The 25,141-nt window shown below is 37.3% G+C and overlaps 1 protein-coding gene across 4 annotated transcripts in view; it reads right to left on the reverse strand.

The window, feature by feature from the left end:
- Nucleotides 1-23,908, reverse strand: part of LOC149176109 (DEAD-box ATP-dependent RNA helicase 17-like) — a 258,551-nt gene extending 234,643 nt beyond the window's left edge. For 2 of the 4 annotated variants that reach the window (XM_089419862.1, XM_089419860.1), the window contains exons 1-3: nucleotides 23,222-23,908; nucleotides 7,435-7,507; nucleotides 7,198-7,307 (exon numbers count right to left, since the gene is read on the reverse strand). In XM_089419862.1, the coding sequence (XP_089275988.1) occupies nucleotides 7,198-7,307; nucleotides 7,435-7,507; nucleotides 23,222-23,348 (310 nt within the window). In that variant the 5' untranslated portion in view covers nucleotides 23,349-23,908. Of the gene's footprint in view, nucleotides 1-7,197; nucleotides 7,312-7,434; nucleotides 7,508-23,221 lie in introns of all 4 variants that reach the window. The other 2 variants (XM_089419861.1, XM_089419863.1) reach the window with 2 other exon arrangements.
- Nucleotides 23,909-25,141: the final 1,233 nt, after the last annotated feature.

Consider the following 25,141-nt stretch of genomic DNA (forward strand, 5'->3'; position numbering starts at 1 on the left):
TTTTCTTTCACCATTCCGGCTCTCCAATCCACTGCCTTGTTGGCCAGTGAGTCGGCCTCCTTGTTTTGGGTTCTAAGGACGTGTTTAAAAACAACATTCCCCAACTTCTTTATGTTGTCCAAAATTCTTTGTCGAATTTTATTTAATGCTAGATTTTTGAAGTCTCTCCCTGCTTCCATTGCTGCTATTATAATTGCCGAGTCGCCAATTATTATAGGATCTTTTAACTAGTATTTTTTGAGGATATTGGTGCCCATTAGCAAATTGTAAGCCTTCGCCCTATTGTTTGTCATTGTTCCTAGCGCCCATTCATAAGTAGCTATTGTCTCGCCTTTCGAATCCAGATTTAATCAGCCTGCCCCTGCTCTTCCAAGATTGTTCTTTGAAGCTTCGTCGAAGACAAGTATGTGATTTCTTTGACTTTTAATCCACTCCTCCATCTCCTTGTTGTTCCCACGAAGCTTCCAATCTCTGATTTTTCCTCCAACCTTCTTGGAAATTGGTTCCTTGCTGAGTCTTCAATGAGGGCTTTTCTATACCAATCGTTTTCTTTTTGCTGCAAACTATTTTGATCCATACTTGGCACTCCATTTGCACTAGTCATCTCAGAAATTTGACCCCATGTTTTGGCTAAAATGGTTCCAATATTTGGCTTTTCGCCTTTAAAGATACACTTATTCCTGGCTAACCATAGATGCCAGCATAGAGTGGAGGGAAGGCACTTCCAAATTCAACTTATGACAGTTTTTTTCCTTGCATATGGATAGCTTTGCTCCCAATTTATATTTAGAGTTGTTAGTTGCTCAATTGTGTCAATGTTCATTTCAAGAGGACTGGTGATTTGCTTCGAGCAGTGTCTTGCAATAATGCATTTCAAAAATAAATGTTGAATACTTCCTTCTTCTCTTTGACACATGACGCATATAGAGGGGTCTTGGAAACCTTTTTTCCTTAAATTTTCCGCCGTAAGAATCTTGCCTTTTAGAAGAGTCCATGCAAAAAAAAATATTTTGGATAGACATTCATTCTTCCATGTTGTTGTCCATAGGTTCCAATTTTCATAATTGTTATATTTTTGAAGAAAATTGTACCCTGATTTTACTGTAAATTTTCCTCCATTTGGGTCCCATATATAACTATCTTATCTCTCTTTATTTATAAGGGTTGCTCCTGCAAGTAAAAACTTCAAATCTTACCATTGATTTTTCAGTCTATCTAGAAGTGACTACACTCTCCAATCTATCCATCTGTTTTGTTCCCATTCAGAAATGGAGTATAATGAGGTTGTGCCTTTCTCCTCCATCCATTCTTTCGGTTCTCTTAAGTTTTGGTATTGATTCAATGGGGTTGCTCCCATTATTCTATCATCCCAAATAGAGGAAGAGTTCCCATTCCCCGGATTCTTGGAGATTTGGTCTCTAACTTGTGGAATAATTTTTTTGATAAGTTTCCAAACTTGAGTACAAGGGCGGTCTGGGATTATTTCAGTGAGCATCTTTGACCGCTGACAGTTGAGGTATTTCCTTGATAGTGTTTCGCCCCACCATTGATCCTTCCCATTTAACATTCTCCAAACTAACTTGATCCCAAGTGCATTGTTTGACAAACTTGGAATCTTGATAGAGATACCTCCTTTTTCAAATGGAAGAGTCACTTGATCCCATTGAACAAGACTGAATCTTTTGGATTCTTGTTTTCCTCCTTGCCAAAGGAAGCCTTTAGTGATTAATTCCATTTGTTTGTGTGCGCTTGTCGGTGCCATAATTATGGCACACTGATATATTGGCAAGGCTAAGAGGAGAGCTTTGATTAATATTGTTCTATCTGCTAGATTTAGCCACGTCATTCCCCAACTTTGTATTTTCCCCCTCATTTTTTCTATTTGTTTGTTCCGTACCTCTAACTTAACCACTTCTTTTGCCAATGGTAATCCAAGATATGTAAAATGGCTCAATTTTAGCTGAACCGTGATATCCATTATTTGTGAGATCCTCTGCATTATGTTAATTGGCACATTCCAAGTGTAGATTCTGCATTTTTTATTGTTTAGAAGGCCTCCTGAAACATGAAGGAAATCGTCTAGAACTTTTTTAAACCGCCTAGCTATTATACTAGAGGCTCCCCCAATGAGAAGAGTGTCATCAGCAAAGAGCGAGTGGTTTATTTCTTTAACTCCTCTAGCAATTCCAATACCTGTAATTTTCCTCTTTTCTCTTTGGTTTTCTACGCCATTAAAATGTAGAGGAAAGGGGAAAGCGGGCACCCTTGCCTCAGACCTCTTATGCTTCGAAAATATCTACTTGGCCTCCCATTGTTCAACGGTGTTATCCAAGGGGTAGAGATGCATGCCATAACAATATCTATGAACTTAGAAAAGATGCCAAACTTTTGAAGGACAGCCACAAAGAAATTATGATTTACTCTGTCAAAAGCATTGGCCATATCCAGCTTTATGACCATGCCCTTTTCCTTTCTTTGAATACTGTTGTGTATTGCCTCCTGCACTATAATTACATTGTCTGTAATCTGTCTTTTTGGAACAAAGCCACTTTGGTTTTCTGAGATGATGCAAGGCAGAATTCTTTTCAATTTATTTGCCAAGATTTTCGTGATGATTTTGTAGGAAGAGTTGCATAAAGAGATTGGCCTGTATCTATCAAAGGAGATAGGATTCGGTTCTTTAGGAATGAGAGCCAGGTGAGATGCTTTGGTATTTTCTCCCACTTTATTTTTTTTAAAAACATTTTTTATCATTCTTACTAAATCTTTTTTTATTGTTATCCAATGGTTCTTGTAGAAAGCAATTGTAAAACCATCTGGCCCTGGAGCTTTTTCCGGGTGCATGCTCCAAATTGCCTCTTTTATTTCCACCTCTGTGACCTCTTTCTCGAGCTCTCCGTTTTGTTGTTCAGTGATTTTGCTACTAATTTGCTGAAGAAAGTCTCCACTATCCACTTATTGGTCCCCTACTGATAGGAGGTTTTTATAGTAGTTATGGGCTGCCTTTTTGATATCTTCCATTTCCCTTATTTCCTGTCCTTCCACTTGAATTTTGTCGATTTGATTACCTGCTCTTCTTATCTTTAATAAGTTATGAAAAAAGCGGTGTTTTTGTCCCCCGCTTTTGGCTATAAACATATTGACTTTTGCCTAATTTCCTCCTCCTCTTTCCTATTTTGTTTGTATAGGTCCAAGAAAATTTCTTTTTCATGAGCATGCTCTTGCTCGCTATCTTGCTGATTTTCTTTTTCCTTGCTCATTTTTTCAAGTTTCTCTTGCAGCTCTATTTTTTTATTTTTATCCTTGAGAGTGTTTTCTCTTGCCCATGCTTTTAGTTGTAATCTTAAATTTTTCAACTTAGTTTCCCATACATAATGGGGAGAGTCTATTACAGTGGTTTCCCAGCTTTCCCTTATTAGCTTGCCAAAATCTTCCTTGTTGTCCCAGATTTTGTTGTATTTGAAAGGGATCAAACCTTGACTCTCCAACCTATCCAAGATCAACACAATAGGCTTATGGTCAGAGGCTGAAGCATGCACTATTTTGCTTTTGATTGTGGAGAAGGTTGCTGCCATATTTTCTTGAATCGAGATTCGATCTAATCTTTCATTTATATTGTGTGCACTTGATCTTTTATTACTCCAGGTGAATTTCCCATTACTTGGAGGAATATCAAAGAGTTTGTGCTCTTCTATGAGTTCTTCTAGTGTTGCTCTTGAGGGATCGCTGAAATAGTTGCCTCCCAGCTTCTCGTCTATATTTCTAATCAAATTTAGATCCCCTCCTATAACTAATTTTCCCCTCTGTCCTTCTTGTGCTTCTGTTTTTACTGATTTCCAGCATTGAGCTTTATCTCTACAGTGGTTTGGAGAGTATATATTTATGAAGGTAAACTCTTTAGTAGTACTTTTATTTTTTAAATCTGTTCTTACCCAATAATTATTGAGTTTTTGTTTAGCAAGTTCCCATTTCCATTTGTTCCACATAGTACATATACTACCTGAAGCTCCATTGGAGTCCATCGCTGTTCCTTCGAAAATTTTTTGAGTTTTGATCAGTTTTTGAACCTCTTGATTGCTAACTTTGGTCTCTTGGATCATAAGAATATCTGGTTGTTCCTATTTTATTATGTCTCGTACTGCATTGATTTTAAAAGCGGATCCCAGACCCCTGCTATTCCAAGAGACCGTAATCATTATTTACTGGATTTATGATGAGTCCCTCCCTTTTCCTTTTGCTGATTTTTCTCTCCACTTCCCTTCTGTTTGCCGAGAAAAGAGTCCATTGGCTATTGGGTGCCTATGGCCATTTCCTTTGCTACTGCCTCGTCCCTTATTTCTTTGTTGGATTTCCTTCCTACTTTTTTTCGCTGATCCCATGCTTGGTTGTTTTCTTTTATTTTGTTTCTTTTAAGTATCCGATCAACTATGCATGGGGGGGAGGCTGGGCTATGGGTGGGGGATGAGATAATAGCTAATGCATTAGCTTGGGAAGGAGAACGAGGGGATGGCGGGTCTTATCCCAGAAGTTCAAATGGATTAGAGGAAGGGTTTGTTGGAGAGGCCGTATTTATTGGGGGGATAGAGGCTGATGCATTGGTTTCATGGGGTTGAGAGGAATTCGAAACAGCTTTTTATTATGAAGTTTCTTTCTTTTTACTTGTTCACAAGTATCTTCTTGAGCTTCAGCATCCTCAGCATTCTCTACTTCTTTTAGTTTACTGCATCTATTTGCAAAATGACCATATTCATGGCATATCTTGCATTTGAATGGGATTTGTTCGTAGTCCAGCTGTTGGATGTAAGTCCATTGATCCACCTTGATTTTTATAGTCTTCGGTAGCTGTTTTCCCAGATCTACTTCCACACAGATTCTAGCACAAGCGTGCATGTTATCTTTTGGCTGACATTTGTCTATGTACTTGCCTACTGCATTTCCTATTGCTTTCACTGACTCATCGCCCCAACAGTGAAGGGGAAGATGAGGCACCCTGACCCAAACCGGAACAGCGCTTGGGATGTCCATCTCTGGATCAAAATCTGATGACCATCTGTTCAGATATAAGCCTCTTGAGTCCATAAAATAGGGTCCATTTCTAAATATTAGGTTCCTGTCTTCCTTAGTTTCGAATAGGAAAGTAAAATATCCCCTTCCACAGAACCTCATGGCTATTTTCCCTTGAATATTTGCACTCTAGTTTCTCTCTACCCATTTTTGGACTGCTTTGGGAGAGGGCCATAAAATCGTCCCACCAAACCTCGCTCAGCTAAAGAGATAGCAGCTTTTCTGGGGAGTGTTGGAGGTAATGAGATCTCTGGTATGTTTGCTAACTTCTTCACGAATTTACTAATGGTTAGCCTGGCTTTTGGAGCTCCATTTTCTACTATTACAGAAGCAAAGGTTGCTTCGTGATCATCTATCCCTTGCTGGGAGGAAGAGTCTCCCCCCGCAGAGAGGGACATGGTGAGGAAGAATTCAACAGTAGGAGGCTTGCCAAGAGGAAAGAAAAAGCGGGAAGCTGCACAGAGAGAGGGAACGCATCAGAGAGGGGGGCAAGACCGAGCTCAGAGGAGCTCAGCAACAGGAGGCTACCAAGCGGAGGAGCTGCAGGAGGCATCGATGGCTGCTAGGTCAGACCTGCGCGCACGGGCATTCTTTTTTTGGGACACAAGATATTAGGTGGAAAACCCAACTGATAAAAACCATTGATAAATTATATATTAATGATTAAAAAGATTGATGGTTTTGTTACAAGCAGGGCCCTGGCTTAAATAAACCCTTGGCAGCTTTTCAAGAAGGGGCATGATCTTTGATCGGCCCCAATTACCAATAAGAAAAAAAATGGCAATCTGAAAAGTACAGAACCGTCGACATTGAAGAACAATCATACAGTTATATCTACATGCAAAACATGTCAGGTATTATACCAATAACCCAGAAACAAATGCCAATATTATTTTAGACTTCTAAGATAAAACGACTACAATATTAAAGGAAAACTTTTAGGTTTTCCCATGGTGGATACAATATCATGCCAAACTAGAGTAAAATTGCTTGAATTCATCCAAATTTGCAGTGTCGGGCCGTGTTAAAAACATATAAATCAACTACATAATAATTCCTCAAGATATTATAATACAAACATGTAATTAAACCTTAAAGTATCAAAGTTGTTCATACCATAGAAAGTCCTTGTGGTGTTAGAAGTCCCCTAGAAGATGATAGTGTTCCCTTAGAACTATTTTCCAAGTAATATGATAACTTTTGCAATCACTGAGGAGAAGAAAAGACGATAGAAAGTCCCCATGACGTTTTTAACCATTAGCTGACCTTCTCTAGAATATGGCAAGATGCCACACAAACAAAACAAGTTACAACTATATCCAATAGAAATACACGCGAGTTGATCAAATTTTCATAACTTTCAAATAAAGTCAGTGTCTCATCCACTCTGGAAAAATGTTAGTGTGTCGTCCACAAAGAATTGCTTCAAATAGAATGAAGATGCACAAAATAATGGATATGAACAACAAATGTGGAAGTGTTGTATAACAACTCAGATAGCTCTCCTCCAATTGCAAACAATCCAAAAGTGAACAAACTACAATACTAGTACCGTGCCCATGGTATGTAGGTAATCCACTTTGGTTATTTATTTCCCCATTTCAATTGCTTGATCTCTCCTCAATAGAAAAAAGTGCAGATGGGGCCTTCTTATAAATTGAATTTATTTGTTCTAGCTCGGTATCTTAATACCATTTAAACCTTGGTTGATTTTCCACTAATTTCTTTTTGAGAAATAGTATGGAACAATGATATAGTAATGCATAATTTTGGAAAACGGTAAACCATGAATAAAGGACCCTTGAGAATCGAATATGTTGAGTTATTGTTAGAAGTCTAAGCAAAGCAATGAGGTAATCCCCTGAACATCACAGCATATAATAGGACTTTTTTGCCTGCTACTGGAACCTAGTAATCTGTAACAAATTCTCTATCTTAAGTTAAAATTTTCTTACAAAAACAACATGAACTACAATACCCATCATCCATTATTTAATTTTTCCTGTCGTAGAATAGAATACGGTAGTAATAAACGTGGTTTTTATAGATAATCTGGACTTCAAAGAGATATAATTTAGTAAACAAAGACCTATAACCATATATAAATCGTATTGTTGATGATTTGGTTCTTACCAAATGTCCCATCAGACCGATTAATACGAGGAATATATGCTTGCAAGTGGTGAACAATAGGTGCAAGGTATACAATTGTTTTGCCAGTTCCAGTTCCTGCATTCACAAGTCTGCCTTCTTGGCATCAAAGAAAACACTCTGCTCCAAATGATCCATAGTACATACATTAATTCCATCTTAAAGTATTTAAACTTCCTACTTGAAACAACATAGAAAAGAAAGGGAACAAAAGGATACACATGGCGTCCTGATAGGATGAGAGGAATTGTCTGCTCCTGGATGAGAGTTGGGGCTATGAAGCCCAATCTTTCTGTACCCAAAGAATGACAAACTACTTTAGCGAAGCAAATTTTTGAATAGAAATCAACTTCAATAAAAATCAACAAGAAGCTAATGGGTTTTCCCAAATACATCGATTCTCATACACCTAAATCATTTCGTTGTGCAAAAAAACTCCCTTGAGCATATTTTAGTAGCTATTATGACGAATTATCATTGAATTAAAAGACCTTCCGTGGTATGTGCCAAAGAAAAGATCAAATCAAAAGGAAATTCATCATCACTTCTTATCAAATGTGGATTCACACGAAGTTGCTAGTTTAAATTAAAGACAAAGGAAACAGAGTAACTGAAAAACAAGTCTCTGCAAATAATTTAAATAAATATGAGTGCAAAATCAACAATAGTATTCATGGAAAAAATGGAATTATCCTCTCATTCAACACAACAGTCTATTTACATATACAGACATGGTCAATAGACATAGAGATATGAACCATAAACACAATGATGACTCCACTCTTAAGAAAATTAAGTTGAGAATAGGGATCTCTTCTACGCATTGAGCTCCTACATAGTACATACACTACAATTGGGCAAGCAACCATTCAGCCAACTAGTTAGGTCTTCCTAATGAAGACTCCTTAATGAGAACATCACAACTTGCAACTTAACTTATGACCCCCTAAAGTGATGACATCTCAAATACATAATAATCTAAGTTGCACAAGTTCGTGGGACAGGGACACAGGGGGATGGCTGTCAGGAACTGCTAGAAAGTACAGCCAAATTTCTAGGTGATGGCAAACAGAGGGCAACAAAACTATGCTTAAAAAAAAGGAAAATTCTTGTTAAAAAATCCAAAAAATTAATGCTAGGAATTTTGAACAATATACATGTCATGAAAAAATAGAAACATAAACTTAATTCATAAACCAAATACCATTTTCATTCTTGATTCGCAAGTTGCTTGAATCACCAACCCCCAAAGATGCAATCACAGCAGTGTCCAAAGCAGCAAAGCAGCTCTGAACAGCATGCTATTTTGCCACCAAACAACACTCTCTCTTGCTGCAAAAGATGCAAACAGAACAGCACACTTCCTACACCGGACAGCACTTCTCTGTAATGCCCATTCAACAGCCATACCAATATAATTATCAGTTTATCTTTATTTTAATTTCTAATAAAATAGCAATATTGAGCTTAGTTGGCATTTGACATTTTAACGTGCCACTCTGTTTGGGATTTGGAATTATGAATTGATATGTGGCACGGATGCAGAGGTACACCCATGTTGACTACCAAGGCCAGAATTGTAGAGGCATGTGGGGATCCTTCTCTCCAAGAACAACATGCCAATCACAGGCTAGTTATTGAGAATGATTTGCACCCTTGGAGTCTTGTTGTCAATGATTTCCATGAATGTTTTGAGAGGGTTTAGATCTTATATTTTGGTGCACCATTCTTCTATAACCTTTTAGCTCATCCTTTTCCCTAAACATAAGGCTCTACCTCAAGACTTAAATCCCCAATCATTGTTCTATCATACCTTCATACTTGATTAAGTCCCTGCACAAGCCCTTATCTATATCACCTCCCCCCAACCCCTTGTCATCTCTTCTCCTATGATGATGTATGATGACATAAGGATAGCAGTCACGATTATGAGCACCAGCATCATAGCTAATGAGGAAGGCTTCCAAGCTGAGTTCCTCAACCACAGTATTCACTCTCTCAACTACCACATGGATCTTTTGTTTAATCATGTCGTTTGTTCTGGCTTCTCTCAAACATGCTCGCAACATATCATCCACCTGATTTTCAAATAGGGGGGCAGATCATATCCAAATAATTAGGGCACCATTATGATAGATTCAAAATACCTTCTCCAAGCTCTAAGATAGAGTACATCATTTATGAATCTCCAACGAGCTTGAGAGGAGGCACCTCAATGCCAGAGGACAGGCAGGTTTCCACCTGCAGTACCAGACTACTAATCATATCTTCACTTGTCTCTTTCAGGTGGGTCATTTAAGATTCTCTGATGAGTTTGAGAAAAGGCACCTCAGTACTAGAGGATAAGTAGGTCTCCACCTCGAGTACCAGATGACTAATCATATCTTTACTTGTCTCTTTCATGTAGGCCATTTGAAAAACCTTATTAGGAACCAATGTACACTCCTAGATAAAGGTACTCTATGGTACACCAATTGGGTTCTCTCACACACTCTTATGCACATTCCATCTAAATTTTTCTAGTCAGATCTTCTCTCTCACACCCCCATGCTTTGATTATTATTCTTAGATTCAAATCATGAGATGAGAAGCAATCACTCAAACTTTCAATGAGAATTTTGCAGTCGTTATTTCATTGCTTCATTTCACAATGCTTGTAAAAAAGCATTGGAGAATTTTGGTTGCAGAATCCTCTGCTTTGAGGAAGAGTTAAAACCATACTGGAAGGATTTCTGGTTCTAATCATCTACAGCAGCAAGTCTAGGAAGATAGCAATCCACATAAACACAGTGAATTTGGGCTTTATATAAATTTTGTTTCATATATGCGAATTGTCATTTTGAATGTTTTGCATTGTATTATGGGCAACGGTAGTGGCCTTTGGTTGAAAAGTTGGTTTTTTTTAGTTTTACCTTTACCCTGGAATTCATAGCATTTCTGTTGACTTTAGGGACTATTGTATTCAAGCCAAGTCTTGAACTATTGATGGCTAATACCCCAACACTATGCATCAGATTGGAACCAAAGAGAATTCTCCTAAGACTAGGGTGGCATGAAAGGAAGATATCACAGTCTACAATTTGATTATTATGCGGATAATTATTGCATGAATGTGTTGCTTGTTTGTTTTGTTTTGTTTCTCAAATTTTGTGCCCTCGGCTATTATTAGAATTCAATCAATCATGCCTTCGGTAGATCCCAAACTACTCTGCACCTAAACTGTAATTATATTTTTAGTACGCAGACCTTGGGCATATCCCAAACTGCTTGCTCCTCAATTGTTATTATAATTTTATCAAGCAGGCATGGGGTAGATCCCAAACTATTTCGCACCTCAATTGTTATTATATTTTTATCAAGCAAGCCTTCGGTGGATCCCAAACTACTTTGCACCTCAGCGGTGATTTATTTTTAATTAGTAAGGCTTGGGCAGAAGATCCCAAATTGCTCTAAACCTCAATTGTTATTATCTTTCTATCAAGTAAGCCTTGGGTGCCAATGTTCCTCTATGTCCCCAGTTGTAGTGATATTCTTATTAGATAGAACCTGGGAAGATCCCAGGCTATCCACTATACTTTATCGTAGTTATTGCCACATTGCTGTTTGGCTTCTAAGATAATCCCTATATGGTCTTGGGGTACAAACATCTTGAGAAATAATGTTAGTTGTTTGGTATTTTGTCTAGGATTCCCCCACCTAAACCAAACATAGTCACACAGTCTCAAAAGTAACTTTGTCTCTTAGTACTTGTAACTAGAATTGGCAATGACCTCCAATTGCTCAAATACTCTTGATTGACTAGACTTTCTCTTCGATCTCTTGGGACCTTCCTAGACTCTTATGGATGTGAATTGGTCTAGACTCTAGTTAGACTCAAGAGAAGTACCTCTATTATCTTAAATTGATTGATTGGATTCCCCATACCTTGTTTATTTGGAAGAATTGCATGAGCGGATTGTTAAGGCATGTCAACATGTTTGAATGTTTTTTGTTGTATCCAATATCATAGTTCCCACTTTCTTCAATCCATTGAGTGTGATAGATTGGCCTCCATAAAGAAGGATCTCATCACGAGAGTGAGATCGAGAATTCAAGTTCTATGGTTGGGTGGTGTTACCGACTAAAAATGTGAGTCCAGTTTGCATTTTCAGAGGCATTCTTTTCAACAACACAACATTAGGAAAGGTGAACAAATTATATCTTCTTTCAGACATTGTCTACATCTTTTGAGATATACATCACAGTTGAGTTCACATATTTGGCAGCACTTTTGCTCATGTGGCAACACCTCATTTTGTGGGGCACTTTTCTACACATTTTTATCTATATTTCTCTATTGGAAGGTGCCTTTGGCATGTCTTCCTGGTGTTTGAGGCGAAAGTGACATATTTGGAGGCATTTCATACCATTGAAGCTCTTCGGGTGTCATCACACATTGGCCAATGAGATATCTACATATTTGAAGGCAATGCAATCCCCTTGACATGCTTCACTAGCAAGATCAATCATCAGACACATAATGGGAGCTCTCCACAAAAGAAAGCATCCATGGAATTTTTTAAGGTAAGTATATAGTCCTAAGATGCTCCAACTTGAGAGAAGTTCATGGCATATTCTGAGAAAGGGGCCATTAAGAAAGAAATTAAAAAGGGAGCATCTTGAATGGAGAAGTGACATGTGGCAACAGGGACTCATTCAAACCCTTTATTGATAGAATATTTCACTCATTCAAAGAACTGCTCCACCTTTGAGGCACACTTGATGGTCAAACATGCATGGAGTGGAATGCCCTTTAATAATTGAGCTTGTTAAGTATTTTAGTGCACATATATCAAGGAATTTGTTACTTTGGAGAAAAGTCCTCCACATTCTTTGGGGTTTTTATTGTTATTCTTGGATAGGAAGTTACTAAAAGATCCCTCTCAAAGAGTGTTGCAAGTAAGAGTAAGCCAAGATATACAAACCCTAAGGGCAAAGTCGATACATTGAGGGAGCTCCCACTTGAAGATGAGTCATAAAACATATGTTATGATTATTTATTGCAGGAAAAGATGGATCCATAACTTTCTAGAGTGCTCTCTATAATATTCTATTAGAAAGTTGCTGGGTAGAGAAACTATAAAGAGTGGAGCATTAAACAATAAAAAGAGGAGCATTCCTCATTTGCAAATCAAAAGTTCAAGAGGAAGAACTGCCCCTTATGAGGCCAATTACATTGTTATTTTGTAGGTTAAATGGAAGAAAGGCATCTTGGTGAAGTTCTATTATGACATCTTCTTCTTCTATAGATCATCATTCACATTGATGTTTGGGGCTGCCACATTAAGTTTGTTGGTATATCTTTCTTTCCAAGACTGTCTACAGATCATTTGTATATTGTTTTGCATTTGGAGAGGGAATTTTAGGACAGACATTCAGCCCTCTTTAATCTTTTCATGCAGCCAAATTTGTTAATGAAGAAAAGATTGCATGTTATTGTCAATGTTGTCAAAATTGGACTAGTCATCAAATTGGTCCCCCAGAAACCAGAATTAGACCAGAACCAGACAAAAGCTGGAAACAAAACTTGACCACAACACCGGTTGACCAAAAAGTACATAAAATATTCAAATTTAGAATAAAAATATAAATATATATATATATATATATAAACAGATAGTGCTACCCTTAGGAAGGGGCACTAAGGGACAAGTCGATATCAACGTAGCTCCAATAGTTTTAAAAATCGGTCGGTCTAGATTGGAAACCAATCAAACCAGCCAATCAAATAGGCCCAAGTAACAAACCAGTTGAAAATTCCAATTGGAGGTCCAATTTGTATAGGTTAGGTAACAAACTGATTGGTTTGGCACCTAACCAGTACAAATTGGCCCTAGCCAGCCGATTCCAACCCTAATCGGCCCGGTTAGATCTCATATGTGTGGGGGAGTCCAAGACCCCCTATGGTGGTTTTGGAGAAAATTAGAGTTTGTTTTCCTCCCAAAACAGTCCCCCTTGGGCATAAAACCAACCCCCCCCCTTCCTAAACAAAAAACCTAACTCAACCCTAGCAATGTTGGCAATTAATGGTAATATTAAATTCTTAAAGTAAAATTATTTTTTCATTTTCATCAATTTACTTAAATTATTAACATTACCATAAATTGTTTCAAGATGTTTGAGAGTGGTTCCAACCTTAGTGGATTTCATATGGAGAAACTAGAATTTTAGATCTCACCCAAAATCCAGCAAACTTAACAATTTTAAGGATTTCACGATTTGGGGGATTGTAATGTTTCCATTTGATTCTGTCATGTGTGAGGGTATGGGATTGGCATTTGATCAAGAGCATGAAGCCCTTTATGTACCTTGATGTTGGTGGTATTGATTTTTGAACTTCGTTGATGTTGGTAGTATTAAATGTTGAACTCCTCTACCATGGCCTTGTACCCTTCAATAAAGGCAAAATAATTGGTTAGGCGTGCTAGGTTTTTTCTAGCATATTATAAGTTTGAGGAGACGAAAACTTTACTCAAACCAAAATCATTGGTTAGGCATGTTAAGCTTTTTCAATTTCTACCATATTATAAGGTTGAGGAATCCAAGTCTAAACACCTTGAGGTAGATGACTTTTTGTAGCTCTTGTTGATGATCCCATTTCTAGTAGTGGTGAATCAATGATGAGTGTTGAAGTTTCTAAGTCTACCAGTTAGAAACCCTCCATGCACTTTATCTGATTTATTCCTACCTACTTGTTCTGTTACTTAACAAGTTATTTACAATGTAAATACTGAAAATAAACACTAGTGCATGCTCAACATATTACAGATCAACAACTGAAAGAAACAGAAACAATCACACCAAATGACACCGTTATTTTTGGACCAATGTCCTCGGAAAAACCCAATGTGGGAAAACCGGTGCAACTATCTGAGGGTTTTCTTATTAAGCAATATCAGAGTACAATCTGGGTGCCAAATCCGGCCTACCCAACAGAGAATTTCCTTGGCAGTAATACCTCTCAGTTTGAGACAAATATCCTAGCTGAAACCCCGAATAATCCTTCCGGCAGCTCCTCAACACCAATATGCCCCAAAACCACAGCGTCTGCCCTTTCTGGACTGCGTCAGCCCCTCTCTGCCCAGCGCTGGCCCTACGTCACCCTGAATGGGTCTACGTCAGCCTTCTCGCCCTCTGCGTCAGCAACATTGGTCTCTCTAAGTCTCTATGCAACTCCCAGTTGCCTCTGCATGGCCCTATGTGAGCCCTGGTTGCTGCTGTGTCACTCTCTCTGGCTACTTGCTGCTCTTCTGGCACTATCTCTGCCTCCCTGTACTCAATGCCCCTCAGCTGCAACTCAAACTAATTCTATCTCTCGTAGAAAACCCCACTCTAGATAATAGAATGACTAATCACTCTAGTGTACTCTCCAAGTGACCCTCAAGCCTCCTCTTATATTTTTCTCGTTGACATATCAACGGCCGAGATTAAGTCCCTAATCAACGGCTAAGATTAGATCTGGCTTAATCCATGTCTTTTGGACCATTCTAACACAGTTTCATATTAATATACATTAATATTTTATTTTCCCTAAGTTTAGACTTAGGGACTCCATTAAAAATATTAATTATTTTAATATCTCCTTAACTGTTTAAAATCTGCCCAAACCCTTTCTGGGTATTGGAGATCTCATGTGCCCCAACCTCTTCACCAAATTTCGTGGCTAAAGCACATCCGATGCTACCCCAAATCAACAATGAGTTTGATGAGTGATCATGTTGATCAATGATTTGTAGTAGGCCAATGGCCCAATAACTTGTAACATTGATTTTGGACACTAGCCACTTAGAGCCTTGTTGATTATGTATTTTGTTATTGATATGTATTGCACTCTGTACCATTTTTATATTATCACCTTTGCATGGTGTTAAGATGAGCAAACTTTGCATATTTTGTCTCTAATGGTTTGGAATCATGGTTTGAAATCTTAAAAATAAACCTTTTCATTAAAAAATAATTATTTTATGTATTCTTTCAAATCTGGTTCATTGAATCTCATTCGATCCGATTTGATCTGATTCCAATTCGAACTCGATTAGATAGGTGCTACGTTCAAAACCTAGCTTCGATTATTAAAACTATGCTCCAAACTCCAAATTAGTGCAAACCTATGGGACCTTCCACCATCCCACGAGACTTCAACGACATGGCCAAGCCAGATCCCTTCCGAAGAGATGAACGAGATCCCCTAAGACTCGGTTGGGAGCCACCTCTTCCAGGCAACAGTGCAATGAACAATAAAAGCATCCCACCAGTTCTTTAACAAGGATAACGTAATTGTAAACCTATGATTATGTTATTTTGTCTGTTGTTGCTCTTGTACACATTTTTCATTTCATTTCATCTCATTTTAGGGTGGGCCTTTTGTGTCCCTCCTTTTGGGTTGGCTATTATCGTTGGTTGTAGTCATCAGTCCCTTACACCTACTATGATCTTCAATGGACGTTAATATTCAATGTCAATTTTTTTTGTCAATTGGTTGCAAATATCAAAATGTGTATTTGGATAAATTTTAAGTTAATAAAATGGCACAAGAATTTGATAGCTCATGAAACAGTTATATTGGTTTTACCTCAGGGTGGTCAATTCCCTAAGGGAACCTCTTGCAAACCTTATCCCAATGGGAAACTTCCAAATCACAACTTTCTAATGATCCCTTGAGAGATTTAACTCCATATGGGAACCTCTTACGATACTCTTATAACAATCAACTCACAATTGCAACTTTTAATGTGATCACTCGAAGGGGCACGTTTGTCCTTTCAAGTTTGAAACTATTTTAATGCTTTCATCCCTACAACTATTTTGTGAGTTCTACAAACTTCCTCCAAAATGAAGGGTTGGAATATACAACCCTTCTAACAAAGGGTACATTATACCCACCTTACATGAAGGATACAAAAGGGTACAAAGATACTTGAGATGAATGAGGTCAATATTCACCGGACAACAAAAAGTCAACTTCAATAAAATGCAACTTTTATTAACGAAATTAGGGCATTCGATGCATAAAAATAATCAACAGAAATTATACTTGATGATGAAACAAATTTGAGATCCAAATTTGAAGTTGTTTCAATAGAACGATCAAAAGAAAATGGAAAGGTCATTTTCTAGTTGTCATAATTGGGCAATGTTCAATGCCCTAAGTTTAGAAAACCATGACTTTTCAAATCTCAACGTAATTGAGCATATCATACACAGTTAGAAAGTTCAGAATCTTTATGGCAAGCAAACACTACAATGCGCGCAGTTTGGAGAACATTAACAATACTATGAAAAAGCTATGTATTTGTGTGCTTCATACCAGCGTTGCATTACACTCATTATTCAAGCTCAAATATGATCATCTCTATGTTTTTCGGTTATTCATTCATGTATAAGAAGCCTGTCAATTATAAAAAATAATACAAAGCATTAGGTCTACGTTTTAACTAATCGAAGAGGATTGGAATAAGACACAGGTTTGTGAATGAGCAGCCTGCGAAAACACCGTTGCCATGTCCATCTCCTTGCGTTTTAGGTGGGCCCTAAATAGTTGGTTCGTCTCCCTTGGTGAATTCTCTCTAGGTTTTAGTTTTGGAGTAAGTCTTTGAAAGCATCTGTCGATTATATAAATATCTTACACATAGTTTCCCTTTTTCAGAAAACTAATTGAAGCAGCATTCTATTTTAGTAAAATGAGGAGAAATAATCATTGCTTGGCCATGGTGCAGTGGAGCATTGTATGTGAAACAAGTTCGAGACCCAAACCAGTACAAACAGGCCCTAACCAGCCAATTCCAACCCTAATCGGCCCAGTTAGATCTCATATGTGTGGGGGAGTCCAAGACCCCCTGTGGTGGTTTGGGAGCAAATTAGGGGTTGTTTTCGTCCCAAAACAGTCCCCCTTGGACATAAAATAAACCCTCCCCCTCCTAAACCATAAACTTAAACAACAAACCTAACTCAACCATAGCAATGCTAGAAATCAATGGTAATATTAAATTCTTAAAGTAAAAGTGTTGTTTCAGGATGTTTGAGAGTGGTTCCAATCTTAATGAATTTCACATGGAGAAACTAGAATTTTAGATCTTGCACAAAATCTAGCAAACTTAACAGTTTTCAAGATTTCATGATTTGGGGGATTGCAATGTTTCCATTTGATTTTGTCATGTGTGAGGGTATGGGATTGCCATTTGATCAAGAGAATGAGGCCCTTTATGTACCTTGATGTTGATGCTATTGTTTTTTGAACTCTGTTGACGTTGGTAGTGTTGTCGCACAAAGTGTCTAGGCACCACGACAACGCTCAAAGTAAGGGTTGTCACTCTAATCCTTACTCACTCCGTTTAGACTCTCTCCTAAAGAAGTCAAGTGGGGTAGTCCCTAAAATGAATGAATGAGAATAGCCTATGGAACACGGGCTCTAGGAGACTTAAAAATGGACAACTTGACGAATGTAAATGAGTCCTTGTTAGCTAAGATGAATAGATTAAACACTAATACAACCAAGACACAACCACAAGATAGAAATGGTTATAGACCAGTGCCTTTTATATTCAATTAACCATAGATTAAATAAAAACAAGTTAACTAGAGCAATTTACAAATGTGATCAATACTGACGATCATGAACGATTAAATGCGAATGCTCAAAGCTTTATCATGCAAGAGTTTCTAGCAATTAAATCCTGTGAAGAATTATGAAATTTAAATACTAAGCAATGATTCCAGATTTAAAATGATTTTCATTAATAACCCAGATCTAGAATTAATTAGCCAATGATTTTAAAACATTAATCGCTCTTGACAATAGAGAAATCACTACCACAAAATTTAAAATCTTACACTTAACACAAAAGACACCAAGGAACTTTAGATTAATAGTTTAATTATCCCTTAGGCAAACTTAATGTGTTAAGCTTATGAAGCAAATTTAAAATTTTTTAATGTGACCAAAAAAAATAAAAATCAAAAGGACTTTAATAAATTAAAATTTTTAATGGGCCATAGGCCACATAAAAAATTAATTTTTTAAATGCAAAAGTGTAAGTCCTCTTATGATTTAATTCCTTAGTAATCTCATAGTCACAAAAATGAAAATTTTTTAAACTTTTTAGATTTTTACTTGTTTTTTAATTTATTTTAGGTTTTTAAATTTTTTTAATTTTTTAAAACAAAATTAAAATAATGAAAAACATGCCCACAGGGCTTTGGATTGACGGTGAATGGGTGCACTGTTAAGGCACTCCTTCGATAGGTCACTGGTTCAAATCCCCTGTGGATGCTTACCTACCAAAAAAAATGTATAATTTAAGTCCTCATGGGGTAGCTCAAGTGGCAATGGCCGTGGAAATGAAGTCTCACCGAACCGGAGATCTTGGGTTCGATTTTTGTGCTACCCTCCCCGGAAATGGGGTGAATAACAGACATGTAAATAACTCGAAAATGAGAGGGTCCTACCAAGCTTACAAAAAAAAAAAACGAATCTAGAAGTTATTAAAAAAAAAAAATCAAAATGAAACTTAACCAAACCCTACGCATATTACAAATGAAATAAAAAATGAAAAAGTCTAAATGTTTGGTGTATCGAATTCTTGTGTGCAGGCAGACTTTGACGGTGGCGTAGACAGCATTTGGAGAGCGAGGATGAGGAGGCTCAAGCGAAGGAGATGGAGATGATGGATGAACAGAAGGCGAAGAAAGGGCAGTGTAGGGAGATATGGACTTAGGCAACAGCAAGGAAAGGGAAGTCGGAAACTGGGATCCACGGAGAATGAGCGGAGACGGGCTGAGAGAGATGGCAGCGAGGGAGGGAGCAGCTTGAGAGCATAGAAAGGCAAAGGGATAGACGTTGGAAGGGAGGGCAGAAGAGAGTTATTTGCATGTTGAAGGAGCTGCGAAAAGGGAGGCTACAGCAGCGTATGGCAGTGGGAAAGAAGAATTCAGGCAACAAGGAGATGATGATGCAGGGATGAAGAGAAGGAAAACAAAAACGCAAGAAGTAAAAAATCTTGAAATTTTCCAGAGAAGAGAAAAATGCAGCAACAGAAAAAAGAGGCTCAATACGGCAGCAGACAAGAGAAGAATGATAGCCAAAAACCTAAGAAAATTCCCAAAAATTCTGATTAAAATGTTGAATCCTTTTGCTTCAGATTTCCTTGAAACCCTTATAAATATTTCCAGATTTAAAATTTTCAAACCCTTGGACTGCAAAAAAAAATTGAATAATATCCCTGCAAAATTATGTTGATAAACCCCCAAAGATCCAGATCTTACCCTCCAGGGCCTAGATCTGGACTCTACACAAATTTCTTCCTCAGATCCATAGTTGCACGACAACAAGAAAACACCCAAAAAATATATACAATGATAAAAACTAAAACCCAGAAAAACCCACGTTAGAAAAATAATTACAAAATTTATAGTTGCGGGCTCTAATCAGCCAGATCTATCATTATGCTGCAATAAAAAATAAAAAATAAATTAAATAAGGTGCTAACTCAAAACCCTTCGTGTATCACCAATAAAATCTTATGATAAGCGTGAAGCTAATTTAGCTAGGCTCTTTCGGGAACACGGATCGGAAGTTGGCTGATCCAACTAAAAACTTCCCCTAACACCCGAGGATCTAAAATCAAGATTTCCATGCAAAACGCGATCCAACCATTAAAAATAGAGCGAGAAAATAATAATAAAACTCAGACAAATAGAGATAACTGCTATTACGTTCAAAATTTAGATTATTATTCAAACCGCAGCGACTGAGCAAGATACCTGTACTCAAATCACTCTTTAGAAGCTATCATCAATGGCTTTAAAAAAAATTATGTATGAAAACAACACATCTTACAATATTCCCATGAAGAGTAACACCAGCAGAACTTAACCCCAAAGTTTTTATTTATTAGAAAAAAGATTACACAAGAGCTTCTTACTAAGCACAAGACTCAAAGGTCGAATGAATCGACTTCCTATTTAAAAATAAATCCTCCCACTACTAGTTCGAGTGATCCTCATCCAAGCAATCTCGACCGTTGATGAAGATTAAAATTTCTTTTAATCTCATCTGTCGAAATATTTAAATATTTGGGGAAATTCTAATTTTTCAATTAAATGCATTTAATTAACTCAAAAATCGAATTTCTCAATTAAATGCATTTTAATTAACTCAAAAATAATTTCCCCAAAATTTTGACTTTGACTTAACCCCCAGAGATCAAAGGTTTAAAATTTAACAAAATAATTAATTTACCTTAGTCCCAAGACCTTTTAAAATTTAATTGTTTAGGACCGACGAATTTTGCCTTTGGAGAATTTAAATTTGCCTAGGACCTAAAATTAATTAAATTTATGACTTAGGATTTTAATTAATTTTTTGCCAAAAAATTTAATTAATTAACCTATGAGAGGATAAATTATTTTTCCAACCCTTAAGACACTTTACATTATGATTTTCATATTTTTTACATCATAAGGGGGAAAACCCATTTGTAATAGACCCTCATAGACTACCCATTTCTGCGACACAAATATAATCCAGCAGACCAAGCAATTTGTAACAAAATAACCTAACCAAATAGTTAGGACTATTTTCAAATTACTTTTACATAGACTCTATCTAAAACACTGAGACTCGCCTAAGATCCTAGCGACAAAATCCATTCCAACTTTGGGGTAAGACTAGAGGAAAACTCTGCCGACCATCCGAGAATGGATCGGTGAGACAAAAGCCTCCTAGAATGAAGATCGGCACTTGAAAAGTAGGTTTACCAAGGTCATTACATACATGACATGGATCTGCTGAGATTATTTACATTATACACATGCAAAAAAAGTTTACATAACATCTTGAAAATCAAGTTGATAACGAAAGTTGAACGGCACGGACACATCAATCAAGTACTATCCCTTTTGCGAAAAAGGGGGTGTACTGCTATGGATTGTTGACACGTAGTGGTCAACAGTTAGTATTAATTGTTAAACTCCTCTAGCATGGCCTTAACAAAAATGTAGCCTTCACTCAAAGAAAGATAGTTGACACGTAGTGGTCAACATGTAGTATTAATTGTTAAACTCCTCTAGCATGGCCTTAACAAAAATGTAACCTTCACTCAAAGAAAGATAATTGGTTAGGCATGCTAAGCTTGTTCTACCATATTATAAGGTTGAGGAGATGAACCCTTCACTCAAACCAAACTCATTGGTTAGGCATGTTAAGCTTTTTCAATTTCTATTGTATTATAAGCTTGAGGAATCCAAGTCTAAAAACTTTGAGGTAGATGATGTTTCTTTAGTTCTTGTTGATGATCTCATTTCTAGTAGTGGTGAATCAGTGATGAGTTTGAGAAGTAATCATGTTGATCAGCGATTTGTAGAAGGTCAGTGGCCCAATAACTTGTGGCATTGTTTTTTGACACTCACCACTTAGTGCCTTGTCTGATTATGCATTTTGTTGTTGATATGTATTGCACTTTATGCCATTTTGATATATCCACCCTTACATGGTATATAGATGAACAAACTTTGCATATGTTGTCTCTATTTCTAATGGTTTGGAATCATGGTTTGAAATCTTAAAAAATAAACTTTTTCATTAAAAATTAATTATTTTATGTATTTTCAAATCCAGCTCATTGAATCTCATTCGAGCTTGTTTGATCGGATTTCGATTCAAACTCGATTAGATAAGTGTTAGGTTCAAAACCTGGTTCCAATTTTTAAAACTATGCTCCAAACTCCAAATCAGTGCAAGCCTATGGGACCTTCTCCCACCCCACAACACTTCAACGACATGGCCAGACAGGATCTCTTCCCAAGAGATGAATGAAATCCCCCAAAATTAGGTGGGGAACCACCTCTTCCAAACAACAGCGCAATGGAAAATCTAAGCATCCCACCGGTGGTTCTTTAACGAGGACAGCCTAATTGTACACCTATGATTATGTAATTTTGTTTGTTGTTGCTCTTGTAAACATTTTTCATTTCATTTCATCTCATTTTAAGGTGGGTCTTTTGTGTTCCTCTTTTTGGGTTTGGCTATATCGTTGGTTGTAGTCACCGGTCCTTTGCACCTACTATGATCTTCAATCGACGTTAATATTCAATTTCAATTTTTTTTGTCGATTAGTTACAAATATCAACCCACAACCCATTCCTCTAAATATATATTTGGATAAATTTTAAGTTAATAAAATGGCACAAGAATTTGATAGCTCGTGAAAAAGTTATATTGGTTTTACCTCAGGGTGGTCAATTCCCTAAGGGAACCTCTTGCAAGCCTTATCCCAATGGGAAACTTCCAAATCACAACTTTCTAGTGATCCCTCGAGAGAGTTAACTCCATATGGGAACCTCTTCCGATACTCTTTTAACAAGCAACTCACAATTGCAACTTTTAATGTGATCACTCGAACACCCGTATGTCCTCTCGACTTTGAAACTACCTTAATACTTTCAGCCCTGCAACTATTTTGTGAGTTCTACAACCTTCCTCCAAAATGAAGGGTTGGAATATACAACCCTTCTAACAAAGGGTACATTATACCCACCGTACATGAAGGATAGAGAAGGGTAGAGAGATACTTTGAGATGAATGATGTCAACATTCACCAGACAACAGAAAGTCAACTTCAATAAAACCCAATTTTTGTCAATGAAATTAGGGCATTCGATACATCATACATATAATAAAACAAAAATCAACAAAAAAATATATATTTTTTTATGAAACAAGTTCGAGATCCAAATATCATACCCAGTTAGAAAGTTCAGAATCTCTGCAGCAAGCAAGCACCACAGTGCGGGCAGTTTGGAGAACATTAACAATACTATGAACAAGCTATATTATTTGTGTGTTTCATACCAGCATTGCATTACACTCGTTATTCAACGTCGGATATGATCATCTCTGTGTTTTTCAGTTATTCAATAATGTATAAGAAGCCTGACAATTATAAAAAATAATACAAAGCATTACATCTACCTTTTAACTGCTCGGAAAGCGTTGGATTAAGACCCAGGTCTGTGAATGAGCAGCCTGCGAAAACACCGTCGCCATGTCCATCCCCTTGCGTTTTAGGTGGGCCCTGAACAGTTGGGTCGTCTCCCATGGCGAGTTCTCTCTAGGTCTTGGTTTGGGAGTGTGTCTTTGAACGGCGCCTGTGGATTATATAAATATCTTATACACAGTTTTCCTTTTTCAGAAAACTAACTGAAGCAGCGTTCGATTTTAGCAAAATGAGAAGAAACGATCAGCGACTGGCGGTGCCATGGAGCGGTCACTGCCATTTAGATCACGCGAGCTTTTCCGAGAAACAAAAAGCAGCTGGTTATTGTCCCTCTATCTGTTATAGAAGAGCAATTATCTACGCTGTTAGATTGCTTTCGATGTTATTTGGCTGCAGCGACACTTGTCTCATCAATTACATATTTTACCAGAGCAGTGGAATTGAGAAGCAGCCTTAGAGATTATGGTGGGCATCTCCTTCAAACTCGGGAAGACCGGGACAAAGCACCGTCCGAAATCCGTGAGAGTCAACAAGCCCCCGTCTGCTGCGACTGATCATAGCGTCAAGACCACCGATGAAGCCCCGGATTCTCCAGGTTCCAAGAGGAAAAGAACATAAGTAAGTTTTGTCTTCTGTTTTATTTAATTATCGCATGGTGATTTTGGTCGATGCCAATTTAAAATCATGGAAATGGGTTTCGAATATTTTAGGTATATAATTATCACATGGTGATTTTGGTCGATGCCAATTTAAAATCATGGAAATGGGTTTCGAATATTTTAGGTATTTTTGGGCATTTGATACCGAATTTACTTCGCTGATGCTGGTTTGGTTCAAGAGTTTTATTGAGCTGTGGTAATGTGGTAATGTGGCTGGTGCTGATGTGAGAGTATGAGATGGTTAAATGACAATTGAATTCGAGAGTTCTAACCTTTAAATAAAATTATGCTTTTAAATTTAAGTTCAAAAAAATAATAATAAAATATATATTAGGTGAACATTAAATTGTATTTAAATTAGTTTAGATTCATCTTAATTCTGGATCTATTGAGTGTTGAGAGGGATCAAATCACGAGGTTGAGCATCCTAAGAGACCAAGGGAATAACAACTTTAACTCATCTTCATAATCTTTTCGATGTCGAATCTTTCGCTATGACTCTTGACTATAAGGCTAGCAATCTTATTGATCTTATCTTTGTCAAATAGATGGTGCATGTTGTCAACCTTTATATTGTTTTCATACTGACTGCGGTGTTGTAAAATGTAACTAGGTTCGGTCTTCATAATGACATGCAAATATGATCTTTGTAAATGATGAAAGAAGAGCATAAAATTATTTTTGTAATGCCTTGCTTCATGGGTTTCATGAGCAAGAGATTTTATTTGTTAGTGGCTCTCTATTTGTTAGTGGCTCTCATTGAGAGCCTCAGGATTTATGATTGAGTCAAATAATCAATGTCATGTATAAAGAGCTCTTCTTGAGCATGTGTCAATTGTATATGAGTCTATATAGCCCTCCAACAACAAGCACGCATTCCTCTCTTTATGTTGGCTTCAAAGAGAAGTGAACAAACTCATGTTGGCTCACAGTTCAAAGACACACCCAATCGTTGCACATGTCAGCTTATTATATAGTCGAACTACTATATATACAAGGCTAGGGTCATCGCAGAAGACATAGTTCAGAGTTCGGATTCCTCTGAGATTTTCGAAGGGTAACTACAGTGAACAGTTCAGATGATGGCAAAGTGAAGTTCAGATGGATCTCTTTATGATTTCGGGTAAACAATAGCAAAAAAAAATCTGGATCACCTCTATTTTGGTATCCTACTAGGTGAAAGCAATAGTTCAGAGGCTACAATTATGTGATAAAGGGAATTTGGATCCCTCTAGG

This window comes from Pinus tabuliformis, chromosome 4_1 (genome assembly GCF_031772625.1).
Source record: "Pinus tabuliformis cultivar Carrire ecotype Pingquan chromosome 4_1, CPIR1, whole genome shotgun sequence".
In the NCBI taxonomy this organism is placed as follows: Eukaryota; Viridiplantae; Streptophyta; class Pinopsida; order Pinales; family Pinaceae; genus Pinus; species Pinus tabuliformis.